Source organism: Coregonus clupeaformis, chromosome 30, assembly GCF_020615455.1.
Source record: "Coregonus clupeaformis isolate EN_2021a chromosome 30, ASM2061545v1, whole genome shotgun sequence".
NCBI classification, from domain to species: domain Eukaryota; kingdom Metazoa; phylum Chordata; class Actinopteri; order Salmoniformes; family Salmonidae; genus Coregonus; species Coregonus clupeaformis.
Genome location: NC_059221.1, coordinates 23,975,844 through 23,995,843, shown reverse-complemented (window position 1 = coordinate 23,995,843; position 20,000 = coordinate 23,975,844). Strand labels below are relative to the sequence as shown.

General features: G+C 44.8%; 1 protein-coding gene across 1 annotated transcript in view; it reads right to left on the bottom strand.

Annotated features, from left to right (window-relative positions):
- The window catches only part of LOC121546570 (rho GTPase-activating protein 39), a 124,662-nt gene that overhangs the window by 76,789 nt on the left and 27,873 nt on the right, over positions 1-20,000 (bottom strand). The window contains exon 2 of the mRNA XM_041857822.2: positions 2,372-2,812. Coding sequence (XP_041713756.1) covers positions 2,372-2,812 — 441 coding nt within the window. The remainder of the gene's footprint in view (positions 1-2,371; positions 2,813-20,000) is intronic.

Here is a 20,000-nt window from a genome sequence, read left to right as displayed (position 1 = left end):
AGAGTTCTTGCAGCATGAACTGACATATTGTCCACCCAATCAAGGGATCAGAAACTGAATCTAGTATTGAAAGCATAAGCTACAGCTAGCTAGCACTGCAGTGCATAATGGTGAGTAGTTGACTCAAAGAGAAAGACAATAGTTGAACAGTTTTAAACAAATTAATTTCTTCAAAAATGAAGGAGAAGCAAGAGAGAGCGAGAGAGAGCTAGCTATATTCCGTTGTATATTTTTCACTTTCACTTTCACTTACTTAGCTAGCGAATGCAGCAAGCTAGTTTAGCCCACTCAAACACCCGGCTCAAACAGAGAGGGATGCTATGTTAGCTAGCTGGCTATGGCTATCCAATAAGGCCATATTGGGTAAAATGCCACTTTATCTCTGTTATTTTTTAATCAGGTCTGTAAAAAAATATCAATTACGGTCCTATTCTCATTTGCTTTTAACAGTACCAAGAATTAGAACAGGTCATGGTAGAAATAGTTTTAGTTACTCAGCTCCGTGGTCCTAGAATTCTCTGTGATGATCTAGTCACGATGGTGGAGTTTAAACACTTGGTCGATGTAAATATCATAGAAGAGTGTAATTGTCTTTAGGACAGCTGTTTTTTAGTTATGACATTTGTGTTTCTTTACGTGATATGTAACTGTTGTACTGTATGTGTGTCTATAGTTTTATTCAATGTTGTGTTAGTGTATGTTCCCCCTGCTGCTGTTGGACCAGGTCTCTCTTGAAATATAGATTTTATCTCAATGAGAAAAACCTGTATAAATAAAGTTTAAATAAAAAGAAAAAAGAAAATACTGGAACTCTTCCAAGTCAAGGTAAGCTTTTGGTTTCATAAATGTATTGCCACCAGGGCCTGCCGGTGTAACTGCTAAACTGCTGACTGTACACTGTACTGCAAGATTGTAGTGGGTTTACTAACGCGTTAGTTCTAGTAGCTATGTTGACTATGACGTTAGCTAATATGGTGACAACAATGTAGGCTGTGTGTAGCGGTTAGCAGTTACGGTATGAAGGTTTGGCTTGGAAAGTTTTTTTTTGCTGTTGTGTTGTGCAATTGACATCCACAAGCGAAGGGAAAAGGTGAAAGGGAGAGAGCGCGTAGATGCGCGAAGGAATTATACAAGAAGCAAAGTGATCATACTGTTCATAAAAATGTCACTGCTTAAAGTGCACTAAGTGTTAGTAGTAGTAAATGCTCTTCACTCACTTCATAACTAAGTTATCTCCAAGCTAGCCTGGTTGTCAGATAGCCAAACAGCTGCCTGTGCTCAATATTAGAAACTGTTAGTGATTACACCAAGTTAGCTTGTGCTACGTTTTACACCCTATGCTAACAGTTTGGCCCACGCTCAGACAGACAGACTGGCTCTGGCCTGTCCTGGCCCATGAGGTTAGCGGCTACGCGGCTAACACGAACATCAAGATGGCTTCTACCCAGCCCAGGGTTGGAGCCTGAACAGCCTGGACACATGGGCAGATTTAACCAAGGACGATGTGACTAAACAATCCCATTATCATCTGCAGACAATCTCATTATAGCAGGCCTCTCATGTTTTTAGTATTATTCTTAGTTCTTTCTCCTCCAGTTTTTAGTCATTTAGCAGATGCTCTTATACAGAGTGACTTACAGGACCAATTAGGGTTAAGTGCCTTGCTCAAGGGTACATAGACAGATTTTTCACCTAGTCGGCTCGGGAATTGGCCCAACGCTCTTAACCGCGTGGCTACCTGCTGTCCAACACTGACAGGCCTCCAAAACACTGAGGATATCATCCATCTCCCTGACCATCTGTCCTTCTCTGTCCTGGTTTATCTCTAACTTCTTCTCTCTGTCTTGCCTCTGTGACTCTATCTCTTCTCAGTCTTTATCTCATCTAGACATTTAATTCAATATTATCCCCGTCACATCCCCCCTCTTTCTATGTTCTCTCTCTCTCTGTTTAAATGAAGCTGACACAGCACCTGGGAGAGTCGCCCACACAGTATTTAACTGGAGGAGGAAGGAGAGCCGTCTCATGTATGTGATCTAGAGTAGATAAGGCTGTCATGGCAGGGCAGACGGCGCTGTCTCTAGCCAGTCAAAAAGTGAAGTGACAGATCCATGTGGTGGAGCACAGCATTAGGCTAGGGTTAACCCACAGTAATGCATCTGTAGATGAAGGAGGGGATAAGCCTGCAGACCCAGCTCACTGACACTGGGATCCATCCAGCTGCAGAGGCAGCCTTCCTGGAAGCAACAGCAGAGTAGCCTATAGGAGGAATCCCTCAACTACACATGGACAAAGAGCTGTTACTGTAATTAGGGTTGAGTCGGGCTAGTAAATAATATACTTTTGGTGTATGTTTTGGAAGAAAGGTTACCTGGGGGCGTCGTTCCTGCTCTCCAGGCTGTCACAGAGCCCCTTAGAGGGGGTGGACCTCCCGCTGCTGTCATGGTCCTGGGCGGGGGGCATGGGGTAGGCCTGGTTAGGTAGGGCTATGCGGCGGCCCTCCCCTCCTCCTCCCCCTCTCTGGGGCTTGCTGGGGCCCCTCAGACCCGTCTCAGAGCTCCTCTTCATGGCCTGTAGCTGGGCCAGGGGCACGATGTCGCAGGCCTGGGGCCGGTGCCACACCGTCTGCTGGCTGGCACTGTTGTAGTAGTAGAAGCGGTTGTTGTGGCCGTCAAACAGCTCCCACCACTGGTTGCCGTCGGACTGTCGCACGGCGGCGCCTGCGGGGGGCTCCCAGCCACACTCCCCCGAGGCCAGGTTCACGTACATGCGCTCCTGCGAGCGCGGCTCCAAGATCTCCACCCAGTCACAGCTAGAGAGAGGAGAGATGGGGGACATGGGAAATGTAGTCAAGCTCTGGAAGACTGTACTCTATATGACAGACATTCTGAAAATATTTTTTATCAGTTATGTGAGCACGGACCAAAGGGATTTGTCTTTGTTTAATCTACAATAGGAATAGGAATAGGCCTATGAGTGTATGAGTGTATGAGTGTATGAGTCTAGGTTGCGTTCAGTACAGCTACACATAAGAGCCAGTAAGAGTAACCCAGGATTAAACACAGATTACATCCACAGGTGGCTGAGGGATTGAAGTAAGTGGAGAAGGAGGGCCAGTGGATAGAGAGGCAGGGGGTGCTGGGGCTGTTGCCCACTAAGGGGTTTTCTCCTGAGAGAGAGAGAGGCCTGGGCAAAGCTCCCAGGCTCTAATCTCCTCAAGGAGAGGCCAAACAAAGGAGCCAGGCGAGAGAGAGTGAGCTGGTTCAACACAATTATACCCAACCAAATTATGAGAAAGCAATAAGATAACTATTTGATACACTACAAAGTATCAACTTAAAAATAGAGCAAATTGGAATGCTATCTGGCCCTAAACAGAGAGTGCACAGTGGCAGAATACCTGACCACTGTGACTGACCCAAAATTAAGAAAATCCTTGGCTATGTACAGACTCAGTGAGCATAGCCTTGCTATTGAGAGAGGCTGCCATAGGCAGACCTGGCACTCAAGAGAAGACAGGCTATGTGCACACTGCCCAAAATGAGGTGGAAACTGAGCTGCATTTCCTAAACTACTGTCAAATGTATGACCATATTAGACACACATATTGCCCTCAGATTACACAGACCCACAAAGAATTTGAAAACAAATTATACATTGATAAACTCCCATATCTGTTAGGCGAAATAGCGCAGTGTGCCATCACAGCAGCAAGATTTGTGACCCGTTGCCATGAGAAAAGGACAACCAGTGAAGAACAAACAACATTGTAAATACCACCAATATGTATCTATTTATGTATCTTCCCCTACTATTCGTACTTCAACTATTTGCACATTACTAAAACACTGTACATAGCTGATAATATAACAGTTGAAATGTCTTCATCTTTTTGAAAGCTTTTTGAGTGCAATAGAGAGAGAGAGAGAGAGGGGAATACAATCATAGCTACATACTCATACCCACATGTACATCAGCACAAAATAAAACCCATAGATGTTGTCTAGGTCACCCATTCTCCTGAAGGCCTAGTGCAGAATAAACCGTGCTGGCATGGCAGCTCTAAACACACTGTTAATCCCAGTAGGCAGTGTACCTACATCTCATTAAACACAGGTTCAACAGTTCACACCAAACTACATCCTAAGGAGCTTTCCACACACACACACACAAACAAACAGACACGTTAAAACCTGTCAGTAAAGAAAACAAGACACACTCTCACAGGGAACAACTGGATGATCACCCCACCCCTGCTGAGACCTCTTGGAAATGTTGAAAGCTCACAAAGACACACACTTTGTTTTATGTGAAAAGGTGTAAAAAAAAAAATTTAAAAAAATCCCTGCCACATTCTACAAATTATTTTTAGACAGAAAATCGACCAACAATTTTTCCACAACAGCACTTTCTCCCACAGTCCTGAGAATCCTACCTAAACAACAATGAAATGGTCTCTGAAATGGAAATGGAAGCTAAACTACTATCTTAGTGTTTATGTTCAGACTACTATCAGGTCACACTCACTTACACACAATCTGAGGATTCCTACAGTACTTCTGGATGGTCCACAGAACGCTAAGAAGGCACTGACGTCCTGAGGTGCTGTATGTCACTTTTCCTGTTTTAGCTTGACTTGTATCTTTCTAGGAAGCATCCTCCCGTCCCTACACAACCTGTCCAAAAGCTTGTCCGACATCTTAAAATTCACACCTTCCTGTCCCAAATCCAAGAGTCACACCTCCAATGACAATGACAGTTCTGATCCAGAGCGTTGCTGTGAAGGAGTGTGTGTGGGTGGTCAGTCCCTCTCCTTTCTCTCAACCCACTCTCCAATCTCCACTCTTGACTAAATAGGAGTCTCCCTCTTTCTGGGGCTTTGGGACAGTCCCGTCCCCACTTCTCTCAGGGGACACTGGTAGCTCTCAGCGGTCAGCTCTATTTCTGTCAGACACCCAGGGTGACCACAGGCCACTGACCCCATGTCACATGACCAGCTGACCAGGACAGGAATAGAGCATGTTTGGGGAAGTACATATGTGTGTGTTTGTTCACGTGAGAGAGAGAAACAATCCTACTGAGATCAAACCTGAATCAGAAATATCCTCGACAAATATGGCAACCCCATGTTGAGAGAGAGAGAGAGAGAGAGAGAGAGAGAGAGAGAGAGAGAGAGAGAGAGAGAGAGAGAGAGAGAGAGAGAGAGTGAAAGAGAGTGATGAGAGAAAGGGAGTGTTTCTCAGAAGTAAACCTGTGTCACATGCTAGTGGTCCAGTGGGATGGATGCTGTGTCCAGCTGGTGGCTCAGTCCCTCAGTGGTAGAGAGCTAATACTGTACATCAACCCCACCCTAGTACCACACATAGGACTGTCACACACTGCCCAGACCACCACCACCTGACTGACAGCTGAGAGAGAGAAGGAGTAACGCTGATCTCTTACCACTCAGTCCTTTGGCTCCCCTGTCTGTGAAAGACTGTCCTTGTCCGCATCTCACTCACAGATAGCATAGTAGCTGGCTGGCTCTGTGTGTGCTGCTCCCTGTCCTCTCACCCCGTCTCCCCAGTGGTATCCCCCCCACAGCCAGACCCAGTAATCCAGGGCTCCTAGCCACAGGCCTGCTTTTGTCCCTCTCAATAACGCTGACTAGGCCCTGCTATAAAGCTCTGTTCTGGCTGTCACTGCATCAAATCCCACCAGCCAGGGTCATAAAGATACACTACACAACATGACACAGACACACACACACAGAGGGAGAACCCGTACAGAGGAGAGGAAACCAACAATGCTGTTCTGTTGTGACTGAGAGACATACTTCCAACTGGGTCATGGCTAGAAGGGATCCAGCTTTTGTCAAATTAACATCACTTTAGCTAACCCTAACTCAAACCCTTTTCTTAACCTTAACCTTATTCTCCTAACCTGATACGTTAATTCTCCTAATCTTCTGCGTAAATTCTTCTAACCTGCTATGAAAAGTCAAATCTGACGTTAATTCGACAAGAGCTGGATCCCTTCTAGCCATGACCTTCGAACTGGAGCATGACCAACCAACTCACTGATACCTGACCTCAGAGAACTGAGAAACATCAGAAACTCTCTGTCTGCCTGTCTGTCTGCCTGTATGTCTGTCTGCCTGACCGCCTCTCTGCCTGACCGCCTCTCTGCCTGTCTGCCTGTCTGTCTGTCTGTCTGTATGTATGTCTGTCTGTCTCTCTGTCTGCATGTCTGCCTGTCTGTCTGTCTCTCTGTTGTCTGTCTGTCTGTCTGTCTGTCTGTATGTCTGTCTGTCTGTCTGTCTGTCTCTCTGTCTGTCCCTAAATACATTCTGGTGCAACCAATTACCTTCAGAAGTCACATAATTAGTTAAATAAAGTCCACCTGTGTGCAATCTAAGTGTCACATGATCTCAGTATATATACACCTGTTCTGAAAGACCCCAGAGTCTGCAACACCACTAAGCAAGGGGCACCACCAAGCAAGCGGCACCATGAAGACCAAGGAGCTCTCCAAACAGGTCAGGGACAAAGTTGTGGAGAAGTACAGATCAGGGTTGGGTTATAAAAAAATATCAGAAACTTTGAACATCCCACGGAGCACCATTAAATCCATTATTAAAAAATGGAAAGAATATGGCACCACAACAAACCTGCCAAGAGAGGGCTGCCCACCAAAACTCCCGGACCAGGCAAGGAGGGCATTAATCAGAGAGGCAACAAAGACACCAAAGATAACCCTGAAGGAGCTGCAAAGCTCCACAGCGGAGATTGGAGTATTTGTCCATAGGACCACTTTAAGCCGTACACTCCACAGAGCTGGGCTTTACAGAAGAGTGGCCAGAAAAAGCCATTGCTTAAAGAAAAAAATAAGCAAACACGTTTGGTGTTCACCAAAAGGCATGTGGGAGACTCCCCAAACATATGGAAGAAGGTACACTGGTCAGATGAGACTAAAATTGAGCTTTTTGGCCATCAAGGAAAACGCTATGTCTGGCGCAAACCCAACACCTCTCATCACCCCGAGAACGCCATACCCACAGTGAAGCATGGTGGTGGCAGCATCATGCTGTGGTGATGTTTTTCATCAGTAGGGACTGGGAAACTGGTCAGAATTGAAGGAATGATGGATGGAGCTAAATACAGCGAAATTATTGAGGGAAACCTGTTTCAGTCTTCCAGAGATTTGAGACTGGGACGGAGGTTCACCTTCCAGCAGGACAATGACCCTAAGCATACAGCTAAAGAAACACTTGAGTGGTTTAAGGGGAAACATTTAAATGTCTTGGAATGGCCTTAAAGATTGCTGTACACCAGCGGAACCCATCCAACTTGAAGGAGCTGGAGCAGTTTTGCCTTGAAGAATGGGCAAAAATCCCAGTGGCTAGATGTGCCAAGCTTATAGAGACATACCCCAAGAGACTTGCAGCTGTAATTGCTGCAAAAGGTGGCTCTACAAAGTATTGACTTTGGGGGGGGGTGAACATTTATGCACGCTCAAGTTTTCTTTTTTTTTCTTTTTTTTCTTGTTTGTTTCACCCCAAAAAATATTTTGCATCTTCAAAGTGGTAGAGGCATATTGTGTAAATCAAATGATACAAACCCCCTAAAAATCTATTTTAAGTCCAGGTTGTAAGACAACAAAATAGGAAAAATGCCAAGGGGGGTGAATACCACTGTATCTGTGCACATGCCTGCACAAGGAGCAGGGCTTAGTTTAGATAGGGAGGAACAGACAGGGGGAATGAGAGCTAGACATTCAGCTATTCATACAATCCTATTGCAAGGAGTTTGTCAATAGCTTCGCAGATGAGTAAGTAAATGCTGTGCAGTCACTGCATGTGAGCCAGGATAAACAATGACTTCCTCCATCAGCTGAATCCACTGTGTGCAATCTATTTAAAGAGAAACATCATGCTGTGAAGCTAGAACTTGATTTTGTTTATAAATCTCATGAGGACAGATAGATAGTCTCTCTCTCTCTCTCTCTCTCTCTCTCTCTCTCTCTCTCTTTCTCTCTCTCGCTCTCTCTCTCTCGCTCTCTCTCGCTCTCTCTCTCTCTCACGCTCTCTCTTTATATATACATTTAATTTAAAGGGCTTTATTGGCATGGGAAACATGTTTACAGAGCCAAATCAAGTGAAATAGATAATAAACAAAAGTGAAATAAACAAATTGAAATGAACAGTAAACATTACACAAAGTTTCAAAAGAACAGTGGTGTAAAGTACTTAAGTAAAAATACTTGAATGTACTACTTAAGTAGTTTTTGGGGGTATCTGTACTTTACTATTAATATTTTTTTACAACTTTTACTTACTCAGTAGTTTTTTACTTTTACGCCACTACATTCCTAAAGAAAATGATATACTTTTTACTCCATACATTTTCCCTGACACCCAAAAGTGTCAGGGAAAATGTTTAGCAGGACAATAAAATGGTCTAATTCACACACTTATCAAGAGAACATCCCTGGTCATCCCTACTGCCTCTGATCTGGAGGACTCACTAAACACATGCTTCATTTGTAAATGACGTCTGAGTGTTGGTGCCTATCTGTAAATTTGCTGTGTGGTTTGCTTAATATAAGGTCTTTGAAATGATTTATACTTTTACTTTTAATACTGAAGTATATTTGATCAATTACATTGACTTTTGATACTTAAGTATATTTAAAACCAAATACTTAGACTTTTACTCAGGTAGTAGTTTACTGGGTGACTTTCATTTTCTATTAAGGTATCTTTACTTTTACTCAAGTATGACAATTGGGCACTTTTTCCAACACTGCAAAAGAATAGAGACGTTTCACATTTCACATGTTGAAGTACAAAAGGGAAAATAAATAGATGCGTAAATATAGTTTGTATTTCCAATGGTGTTTGTTCTTCAATTGTTGCCCTTTTCCTGTGGCAACAGGTCACAAATCTTGCTGCTGTGATGGCACACTGTGGTATTTCACCTAATAGATACGGTAGTTTATCAAAATTGGATTTGTTTTCGAAATCTTTGTGGGTCTGTGTATATATATCTCTGTCTCTAACACACACACACACACACACACACACACACACACACACACACACACACACACACACACACACACACACACACACACACACACACACACACACACACACACACACACACACACACACACACACACACACACACACACACACACACACACACACACACACACACACACACACACACACACACACACACACACACACACTCAGCTGCCGACTTGGACTGAAGCACAGATCAGCGATCACGCGAGGCATTTTCCGTGTGGGTGGTCGGGGGAACAACGCTTAAAAAACACTGTGTAACAGAAGCCTCCCGGTGCAGCCCAAACGAATAAACAGACAAACACACACAGTCGTAAACTCCTCCCCGCTCCCACCACCCCTTCAAACAGCTGGCAGCACCCCCAGAACAACTCTGCGTTCCTTCGGTATAAAACTTCCAAGCAGCAATGTAACGTGGGATACTGTTTTTTTCCCGTTGGTTTCTTTCTCTTGGGCCTTGCATGTAAGGATCTGTAGGGGTCTGTAAGGCTCTATAAGGATCTGTAAGGATCTGTAAGGCTCTGTAATGCTCTGTAAGGCTCTATAAGGATCTGTAAGGCTCTAGAAGGATCTGTAAGGCTCTGTAAGGATCTGTAAGGATCTGTAATGCTCTAGAAGGATCTGTAAGGCTCTGTAAGGATCTGTAAGGATCTGTAAGGCTCTGTAAGGATCTGTAAGGATCTGTAAGGATATGTAAGGATCTGTAAGGGTCTGTAAGGGTCTGTAAGGATCTGTAAGGGTCTGTAAGGCTCTATAAGCTGTAACCGCAGAGATGCATAACCATAATATTATACCGTGATCGTGAGTTACATAAGCATTTGTGGTCCTCAAGATGAAGACCAGACACCACACTGGTATGGTTGTGTCCCAATAGTAGCGGCCTTACTTGATCTCCTTTACCAACATGGTCTCAGAGCATTTTGTATTATTTTGTATGTAAATCCGAGACACTAAATCCGAGACACGAATTACAATTCGTATTATAGGTTACGAATTTGCAAAACGTATGATATGTTAGTCCCCTGTAGCTCAGTTGGTAGAGCATGGCGCTTGCAACGGCAGGGTTGTGGGTTCGTTTCCCATGGGGGGCCAGTATGAAAATGTATGCACTCACTAACTGTAAGTCGCTCTGGATAAGAGCGTCTGCTAAATGACTAAAATGTAAATGTAAATGTATAAGGCTATATAAGGATATGTAAGGGTCTGTAAGGGTCTGTAAGGATCTGTAAGGATATGTAAGGGTCTGTAAGGGTCTGTAAGGATCTGTAAGGGTCTGTAAGGCTCTATAAGGATCTGTAAGGCTCTGTAAGGCTCTATAATGATCTGTAAGGCTCTGTAAGGCTCTGTAAGGCTCTGTAAGGATCTGTAAGGCTCTGTAAGGATATGTAAGGCTCTATAAGGATCTGTAAGGCTCTATAAGGCTCTGTAAGGCTCTGTAAGGCTCTGTAAGGATCTGTAAGGATCTGTAAGGCTCTGTAAGGATCTGTAAGGCTCTATCAGGCTCTATAAGGCTATATAAGGATCTGTAAGGCTCTGTAAGGCTCTGTAAGGATCTGTAAGGATCTGTAAGGCTCTATAAGGATCTGTAAGGCTCTGTAAGGCTCTGTAAGGCTCTATAAGGCTCTATACGGCTCTGTAAGGCTCTGTAAGGCTCTGTAAGGCTCTGTAAGGCTATGTAAGGCTCTATAAGGCTCTGTAAGGCTCTGTAAGGCTCTGTAAGGCTCTGTAAGGCTCTATAAGACTATGTAAGGCTCTGTAAGGCTCTATAAGGCTCTGTAAGGCTCTATAAGGCTCTATAAGGCTCTGTAAGGCTCTATAAGGCTATGTAAGGCTCTATAAGGCTCTGTAAGGCTCTATAAGGCTCTGTATGGCTCTATAAGGCTATGTAAGGCTCTATAAGGCTCTGTAAGGCTCTATAAGGCTCTGTAAGGCTCTATAAGGCTCTGCAAGGCTCTATAAGGATCTGTAAGGCTCTATACGGCTCTGTAAGGCTCTGTAAGGCTCTATAAGGCTATGTAAGGCTCTGTAAGGCTCTATAAGGCTATGTAAGGGTCTGTAAGGCTCTATAAGGCTATGTAAGGCTCTTACTCCACCACTATCATTGTATTCGTCTTGTGGCTTTAACCTCCTGTGCCATTCATGTTCTAGACACACTGCTCACGTGGATCTCATCTGACGGGTCCAATTGTGAGTTGTGCTTGTCTCTCTAGTTCTAATCTTAGTGACAGAGTGCACGCTACTCCTCTGCTGCACCCGTGTCTATGTTCATGTTAACATTATGCTTACAAACCACAGAACTGAGCAAGATGAATGCTTCCATTATTGAAACTACTGTAGTGCCACAGTATGATGAACAACAGCCCAGACAACCTGAAGCCATTCACATGAGGAAGTAGACATTAGAGGCCTAACTGGTTGTATTTCAGCTCTCACAATCACATTATGGTGTTATGACTCAGCACAGTCGTTATCATTCACTGTGTCTTCAGAGCTAAGGATATATCTGAGTGGGAGGAGAGGGCAGGGGAGAGGATGGCAGGGGAGGGGGGGGCAGGGGAGTAGAAGGCAGGGGAGGAGTGTGTGTGTGTGTGTGTGTGTGTGTGTGTGTGTGTGTGTGTGTGTGTGTGTGTGTGTGTGTGTGTGTGTGCACGTTTTACTATATTTCTGAGTACTAGAAGTTCTCACTATAGTAAACCAAAAAAATTGGGGGAGATGGAGAGGGAGAGGGAGAGAGGGAGATGGAGAGGGAGAGATGGAGAGAGGGAGAGGGAGAGATGAGAGAGGGAGAGGGAGAGATGGAGAGGGAGAGAGTGAGAGATGGAGAGGGAGAGATGGAGAGGGAGAGATGGAGAGGGAGAGATGAGAGGGAGAGATGGAGAGGGAGAGATGGAGAGGGAGAGATGGTGCGATGGAGAGAGGGAGAGGGAAAGATGGAGAGATGGAGAGGCAGAGATGGAGAGAGGGAGACATGGAGAGGCAGAGATGGAGAGATGGAGAGAGGGAGAGGGAGAGATGGAGAGGGAGAGATGAGAGGGAGAGATGGAGAGGGAGAGATGGAGAGGGAGAGATGGTGCGATGGAGAGAGGGAGAGGGAGAGATGGAGAGATGGAGAGATGGAGAGATGGAGAGATGGAGAGATGGAGAGATGGGGAGGGAGAGATGGAGAGAGGGAGAGAGGGAGAGGGAGAGATGGAGAGGGAGAGATGGAGAGGGAGAGATGAGAGGGAGAGATGGAGAGAGAGAGATGGAGAGGGAGAGATGGTGCGGTGGAGAGAGGGAGAGGGAGAGATGGAGAGATGGAGAGATGGAGAGATGGAGAGATGGAGAGTGAGAGAGGGAGAGATGGAGGGAGAGATGGAGAGATGGAGAGATGGAGAGATGCAGAGAGGGAGAGGCAGAGATGGAGAGAGGGAGAGAGGGAGAGATGGAGAGGGAGAGATGAGAGGGAGAGATGGAGAGGGAGAGGGAGAGATGGAGAGGGAGAGATGGAGAGATGGAGAGGGAGAGATGGAGAGGGAGAGATGAGAGGGAGAGATGGTGCGATGGAAAGAGGGAGAGGGAGAGATGGAGAGATGGAGAGATGGAGAGGGAGAGATGGAGAGATGGAGAGGGAGATAGGGAGAGATGGAGGGAGAGATGGAGAGATGTAGAGATGGAGAGATGGAGAGAGGCAGAGATGGAGAGAGGGAGAGATGAGAGGGAGAGTTGGAGAGATGGAGAGGGAGAGATGGAGAGAGGGAGAGATGGAGAGGGAGAGATGGAGAGGGAGAGGGAGAGATGGAGAGGGAGAGAAGGAGAGAGGGAGAGATGGAGAGGGAGAGAAGGAGAGAAGGAGAGATGGAGAGGGAGAGAGGGAGAGATGGAGAGGGAGAGATTGAGAGAGGGAAAGATGGAGAGGGAGAGATGGAGAGTGAGAGAGATGGAGAGGGAGAGATGGAGAGGGAGAGATGGAGAGGGAGAGAGATGGAGAGGGAGAGATGGAGAGGGAGAGATGGAGAGGGAGAGATGGAGAGGGAGAGATGGAGAGGGAGAGATGGAGAGGGAGAGATGAGAGGGAGAGATGGAGAGGGAGAGTTGGAGAGGGAGAGATGGAGAGGGAGAGAGATGGAGAGGGAGAGATGGAGAGGGAGAGATGGAGAGGGAGAGATGAAGAGGGAGAGATGGAGTGCGGGAGAGACACAAGAAAAGGGCAACCAGTGAAGAACAAATACCATTGTAAATACATTCCATATTTATGTTTATTTATTTTCCCTTTTGTACTTTAACTATTTGCACATTGTTACAACACTGTATATAGACATAATATGACATTTGAAATGTCTCTATTTCTTTGTAACTTTTGTGAGTGTAATGTTTACTGTTCATTTTTAATTGTTTATTTCATTTTTGTTTATTATCTATTTCCTTTGCTTTGGCAATGTTAACATATGTTTCCCATGCCAATAAAGCCCTTTGAATTGAATTGGAGAATCTGAACCTGAGCACATGTTTCTAAACACAGGGTCTGGTCAGACATGATAGTCTCCTCTCCTCCCTCCGGAGCTATTGGCTTGTGACTCCAGGCTGCCCACAAAGGGTGAAAATTAACATTCTGCCCATGCCAGGCTGCCTATACCATCCTGGGCTCACACCCAACGTCCACTGGAGCTTTACAAACTGGCCAACGAGACACATTATTAGACAGGCCAAGCTGGCAGGGACACCATGCCATCACCATCATCACCACCACCACGCCCCAACTCTTAGCCCCCATAGCTGGGTTCTCTTTTGTGTGCCACAGGATGAAATGCTAGATCTGGGGCTTGGCCACTGAAGCAGGTTTGCCAGCTGTAAAGTGATGAGTGACTTGGACATGTTTCCTGTAGCTCAGCTGGTAGAGCATGGCGCTTGCAACGCCAGGGTTGTGGGTTTGTTTCCTGTAGCTCAGCTGGTAGAGCATGGCGCTTGCAACGCCAGGGTTGTGGGTTTGTTTCCTGTAGCTCAGCTGGTAGAGCATGGCGCTTGCAACGCCAGGGTTGTGGGTTTGTTTCCTGTAGCTCAGCTGGTAGAGCATGGCGCTTGCAACGCCAGGGTTGTGGGTTTGTTTCCTGTAGCTCAGCTGGTAGAGCATGGCGCTTGCAACGCCAGGGTTGTGGGTTTGTTTCCTGTAGCTCAGCTGGTAGAGCATGGCGCTTGCAACGCCAGGGTTGTGGGTTTGTTTCCTGTAGCTCAGCTGGTAGAGCATGGCGCTTGCAACGCCAGGGTTGTGGGTTTGTTTCCCACAGAGGGGCAGTATGAAAAATGTATGCACGCACTAACTGTAAGTCACTCTGGATAAGAGCGTCTGCTAAATGACTAAAATGTAAATGTAATGTTTCATCCCTGGCCCACTTCAGTAGGGCTTTAGTGCTATCCTGATTACTGGGGCTTCTTTAGACTCTGGAAAATAGCTCAGCTCACCTGAACCCACCCCTCTCTCTCTCTCAATTAAATTAAATTAAATTCAAAGGGCTTTATTTTCATGGGAAACATTTGTTTACATTGCCAAAGCAAGTGAAATAGATAATTAACAAAAGTGAAAAAAAAAAAAATAATGAACAGTAAACATTACACTCACAAAAGCTCCAAAGGAATAGAGAAATTTCAAATGTCATATTATGGCTATATACAGTGTTGTAACGATGTGAAAATTGTTAAAGTACAAATAGGAAAATAAATAAACATAAATATGGGTTGTATTTACAATGGTGTTTGTTCTTCACTGGTTGCCCTTTTCTTGTGGCAACAGGTCACAAATCTTGCTGCTGTGATGCCACACTGTGGTATTTCAACTAATAGATATGGGAGTTCATCAAAATTTGATTTGTTTTCAAATTCTTTGTGGGTCTGTGTAATCTGAGGGAAATATGTGTCTCTAATATGGTCATACATTTGGCAGGAGGTTAGGAAGTGCAACTCAGTTTCCACCTCATTTTGTGGGCAGTGTGCACATAGCCTGTCTTCTCTTGAGAGCCAGGTCTGCCTACGGCGGCCTCCCTCAATAGCAAGGCTATGCTCACTGTGGTTTGACTTAAAGATTGCTGTACACCAGCGGAACCCATCCAACTTGAAGGAGCTGGAACAGTTTTGCCTTGAAGAATGGGCAAAAATCCCAGTGGCTAGATGTGCCAAGCTTATAGAGACATACCCCAAGAGACTTGCAGCTGTAATTGCTTCAAAAGGTGGCTCTACAAAGTATTTACTTTGGGGGGTGAATAGATATGCACGCTCAAGGTCTTTTTTTTGGTCTTATTTCATGTTTGTTTCACAAAAAAAATTATTGGTAGAGGCATGTTGTGTAAATCAAATGATACAAACCCCCAACATATCAATTTTAAGTCCAGATTGTAAGGCAACAAAACAGGAAAAATGACAAGGGGGGTGAATACTTTCGCAAGCTACTGTAAGGTGTGCAGGGTGAAGACGTGGTCTATGGTAATTTGGTAAAAATACAATTTGTCATTTGCTCAGTACATTTCACTGAGGAAATGTACGAGTCTGCTGTTAATGATAATGCAGAGGATTTTCTCAAGGTTGCTGTTGACGCATATCCCAGTTATTGGGGTCAAATTTGTCTCCACTTCTGTGGATTGGGGTAATCAGTCCTTGGTTCCAAATATTGGGAAAATGCCAGAGCTGAGGATGATGTTAAAGAGTTTAAGCCAATTGGAATTTGTGGTCAGTATATTTTATAATTTCATTTAGCATACCATCAACACCACATGCCTTTTTGGGTTGGAGGATTTGTATTGTGTCATATACTTCATTCAATGTAATTGGAGAATCCAGTGGGTTCTGGTAGTCTTCAATAACTGATTCTAAGATGTGTAATTGATCATGCATATGTTTTTGCTGTTTGTTCTTTGTTATAGAGCCAAAAAGATTGGAGAAGTGGTTTACCCATACATCTTCCTTTTGGATAGATAACTCTTCGCGTTGTTGTTTGTTTAGTGTTTTCCAATTTTCCCAGAGGTGGTTAGACTATGGATTCTTCAATTATATTGAGCTTATTTCTGACGTGCTGTTCCTTCTTTTTCCGTAGTGTATTTCTGTGTTCTTTTAGTGATTTACCATAGTGAAGCCATAGGCTCAGGTTGTCTGGGTCTCTATGTTTTTGTTTGGATAGGTTTCTCAATTTCTTTCTTAGGTTTTTGCATTCTTCATCAAACCATTTGTCATTGTTTTTAATTTTCTTAGTTTGTCTGCTTGACATTTTTTGATTTGATAGGGAAGCTGAAAGGTCAAATATGCTGTTTAGGTTTTCTACTGCCAAGTTTATACCTTCACTATTACAGTGAAATATTTTGTACAGGAAGTTGTCTAAAAGATTGTTGTTGACTAATTGTTTTTTGGTAGGTTTCTACACTACTTTCCTTCCATCTATAGCATTTCTTAATATTGTGCAGTTCCTTTAGCTTTGATGTCTCTTGATTGAGTATTGCTCTGTTCAAGTAGACAGTGATTTTGCAGTGATCTGATAGGGGTGTCAATGGGCTGACTGTGTACGCTCTGAGAGACTCTGGGTTGAGGTCAGTGATAAAGTAATCTACAGTACTACTGCCAAGGGATGAATTATAGGCGTACCTACCATAGGAGTCTCCTCGAAGCCTACCATTGTCTATGTACAGACCCAGCCTGCGACAGAGCTGCAGGAGTTGTGACCCGTTTTTGTTGGTTGTTTTGTCATAGTTATGTCTAGGGGGGCATATTTAGGAGTGAATACTGTCCAGATAGGTGTTTGCCCCCTGTGTGCTGACAGTGTCAGGTTCTTGTCCAGTTCTGGCATTTAGGTTGCCACAGACTAGTACATGTCCCTGGGCCTGGAAATGGCTGATCTTCCCCGCTAGGATTGAGAAGCTGTCATCGTTAAAGTATTGGGATTCTATTGGGGGGATATAGGTAGCACACATGAAGACATTTTCTCTGTTGAGATAATTTCCTTATTAATTTCTAGCCAGATGTAAAATGTTCCTGTTTTGACTAATTTAATAGAGTGAGTTAGGTCTGCTCTATACCAAATTAGCATACCCCCTGAGTCTCTTCCCTGTTTCACACCTGGTAGTTTGGTGGATGGGACTACCAGCTCTCTGTAACCTAGAGGGCAACCAGTAGGTCTGTCTCCTCTATACCATGTTTCTTGTTGGATGACAATGTCTGTATTTCCAATTTCTTTGATGAAGTCTGGGTTCCTGATCTTTAGACCTTGTATATTCCAGGATGAGATAGTAACATCTTTGTGTTCCGTAGTGTCTAGTGTTGTTTTCGTGTGGTTTAGGCTCAGAACATTACAGTAGGTGTGAGCAGAGCATGTTGCACATTTGATACATGCCTCTTAAATCGCAGGATGGGGCTTGGGCAGGTGTATTAGTGAGGATTGGGCCTGTTGCTCTGCTCACGTCCTGGGCATATGTGCGGCTGTCTTGTTGAGGTCGTTGCTGAGGTCTCTCTGTCTCTCTCTCTCTCTCTCTCTCTCTCTCTCTCTCTCTCTCTCTCTCTCTCTCTCTCTCTCTCTCTCTCTCTCTCTCAACTCTAACTCTCTCTCTCACTCTCTCTCTATCTCTCTCAACTATCTCTATCTCAACTGTTTCTCTCTCTCTCTCTCCCTCTCCCAACTCTCTCTCTCTCAACTCTCTCTCTAAATTAAATTAAATTCAAAGGGCTTTATTGGCATCTCTTTCTCTCTCACTCACTCTCTCAACTCTCTCTCTCTCTCTCTCTCTCAACTCTCTCTCTCTCTCAACTCTCTCTCTCTCTCAACTCTCTCTCTCTCCCTCTCTCTCTCTCGCTCTCTCAACTGTCTGGGGTGAGGGAACATTGGTGAGGGGAGGGGGTGAGGGGAGGGGCTGGTTGTGTGGCCACAGCAACAGGGCTCACCTGTTCTCCTCCCTCTACAGAGTAAATAAACACGGAAGCCTGGACTCACACATGGCTCACTGTGGCGGCATAAAACACACAACCCCCCTCCCCACACACACACACACACACACACACACACACACACACACACACACACACACACACACACACACACACACACACACACACACACACACACATCTGCTACAGCTCAGCCAACATGATCTGCAGCTCTGCAAGTAATTAACACGATTGGCTTTGCCTGTTCTGCTTAGCCTGCTGAAAAACAATCTGTCTGTCTGATTACTCTCACACAAGACTCTTTCTGCTCAGGACAAAATATCTGTTCCCCCTCTCACCCCTGTCCTAGCCATCACAGCAGGCAAAAGGACTGTTGCTGTTCACACAGGACAGAACAGGAAAGGACAGGACAAGAGAGCACAGGAAGCTGTGGATCAACTTCCTGTTATTGAGGAGATAGAGAAATACTGAGGAGAGAAAAGATCAAACAGGAGAAACACTAATATCCTTCTACTGTTACTCTCTCCAAGTCTCTCTGCTCAGCCTGAAGAGTACACACCCCAGCACACAGTACAAAGTGTTGTCTCAGAGGAAATCAAGGTGTGTCTTAATTGGAATTTCACCCTAGCTCTGCCACGGCATATAGTCATTACTATATTAACAACATTACATTTTTATCATAAACATCACAATTATCCAAACCACAAGCTAGACCTCGCACATTTTCATTTCACTGGAAGTTTCGACTCCCTGTGAATTCGTCTGCTCACAGTGAACCACAAAGTCCAGCATTCAGATCCCCCCAATCCCAATCAATACACCAGAAGCCATCATAAGGTGTATCATTCAGCGCATGAAGCCCTGACATGCCTTCCTCCCGGGCAATTATGTGTGAAACACATCTCACCGTCCTAGAAATGCCTCAGACATTTACATTTTAGTCATTTAGCAGACGCTCTTATCCAGAGCGACTTACAGTTAGTGAGTGCATACATTTTCATACTGACCCCCCGTGGGAAACGAACCCACAACCCTGGCGTTGCAAGTGCCATGCTCTACCAACTGAGCTCCAGGGGACCATGATGAAAACAAGTCCAGATTCCCCCAGGGTGAAATTCCTCTTTAAACTTTATATCCCCCATGTCATTGCTACCAGTTCTGTTACCTCTCCAATGTCACAACAATGTTACAGAGGCAAAATCTCCCACATATCATAGAGATACAAAGTGAAATAAATGGTGAAATTGTACAATGCATAACAGATATACTTTGTTGAGTATATGGGTCAATGGTAGACATAGCATATTGATTGATCATGATTTGAAATTGTTTTTGAAATTCTACTACCACTTACAGTAATTCCCCCCATGACAGGTATAGAGGTTAAGAGAGATGCCATCTGGAATGTGTATATTTGTGACGCTATACTCAGTTGGGGGTTGAGGGGTTGTGTTGTTCTGCTTCTCTCTCTCTGTCCATCTGTTCAAACCCTATCAGTGGTCTTTGTACTCTGCCATCTAACCATGGAGCCTCAAACTGCCTCTTCCCCACCCACCCACACAGGCCTTAACACAGCCTGCATCACACCTCATGGAAAAAACTCTTCCTCTCTCTTCCTTTCTTCCTCTCTCCCTCTCTTCCTCTCTCTTCCTCTCTCTTCCTTTCTTCCTCTCTCCCTCTCTTCCTCTCTCTTCCTCTTTCCCTCTCTTCCTCTCTCTTCCTTTCTTCCTCTCTCCCTCTCTTCCTCTCTCATCCTCTTTCCCTCTCTTCCTCTCTCTCCCTATCTTCCTCTCTCTCTCTCTCTCTCTCTCTCTCTCTCTCTCTCTCTCCCTATTTTTCTCTCTTTTTCTCTCTCTTCCTCTCTCTCCCTCTCTTCCTCTCTTCCTCTCTCTTCCTCTCTCTTCCTCTATCTCCCTAAGCATTGACACACTCATCTAAAAAATCAAGAGGTTTTACCTTACTACTGTCCGAGAGGAATTGCCAACACCGATAGAGACCTTTGGTCTATGTGAGAGCATGCATCTGGGTATGTACA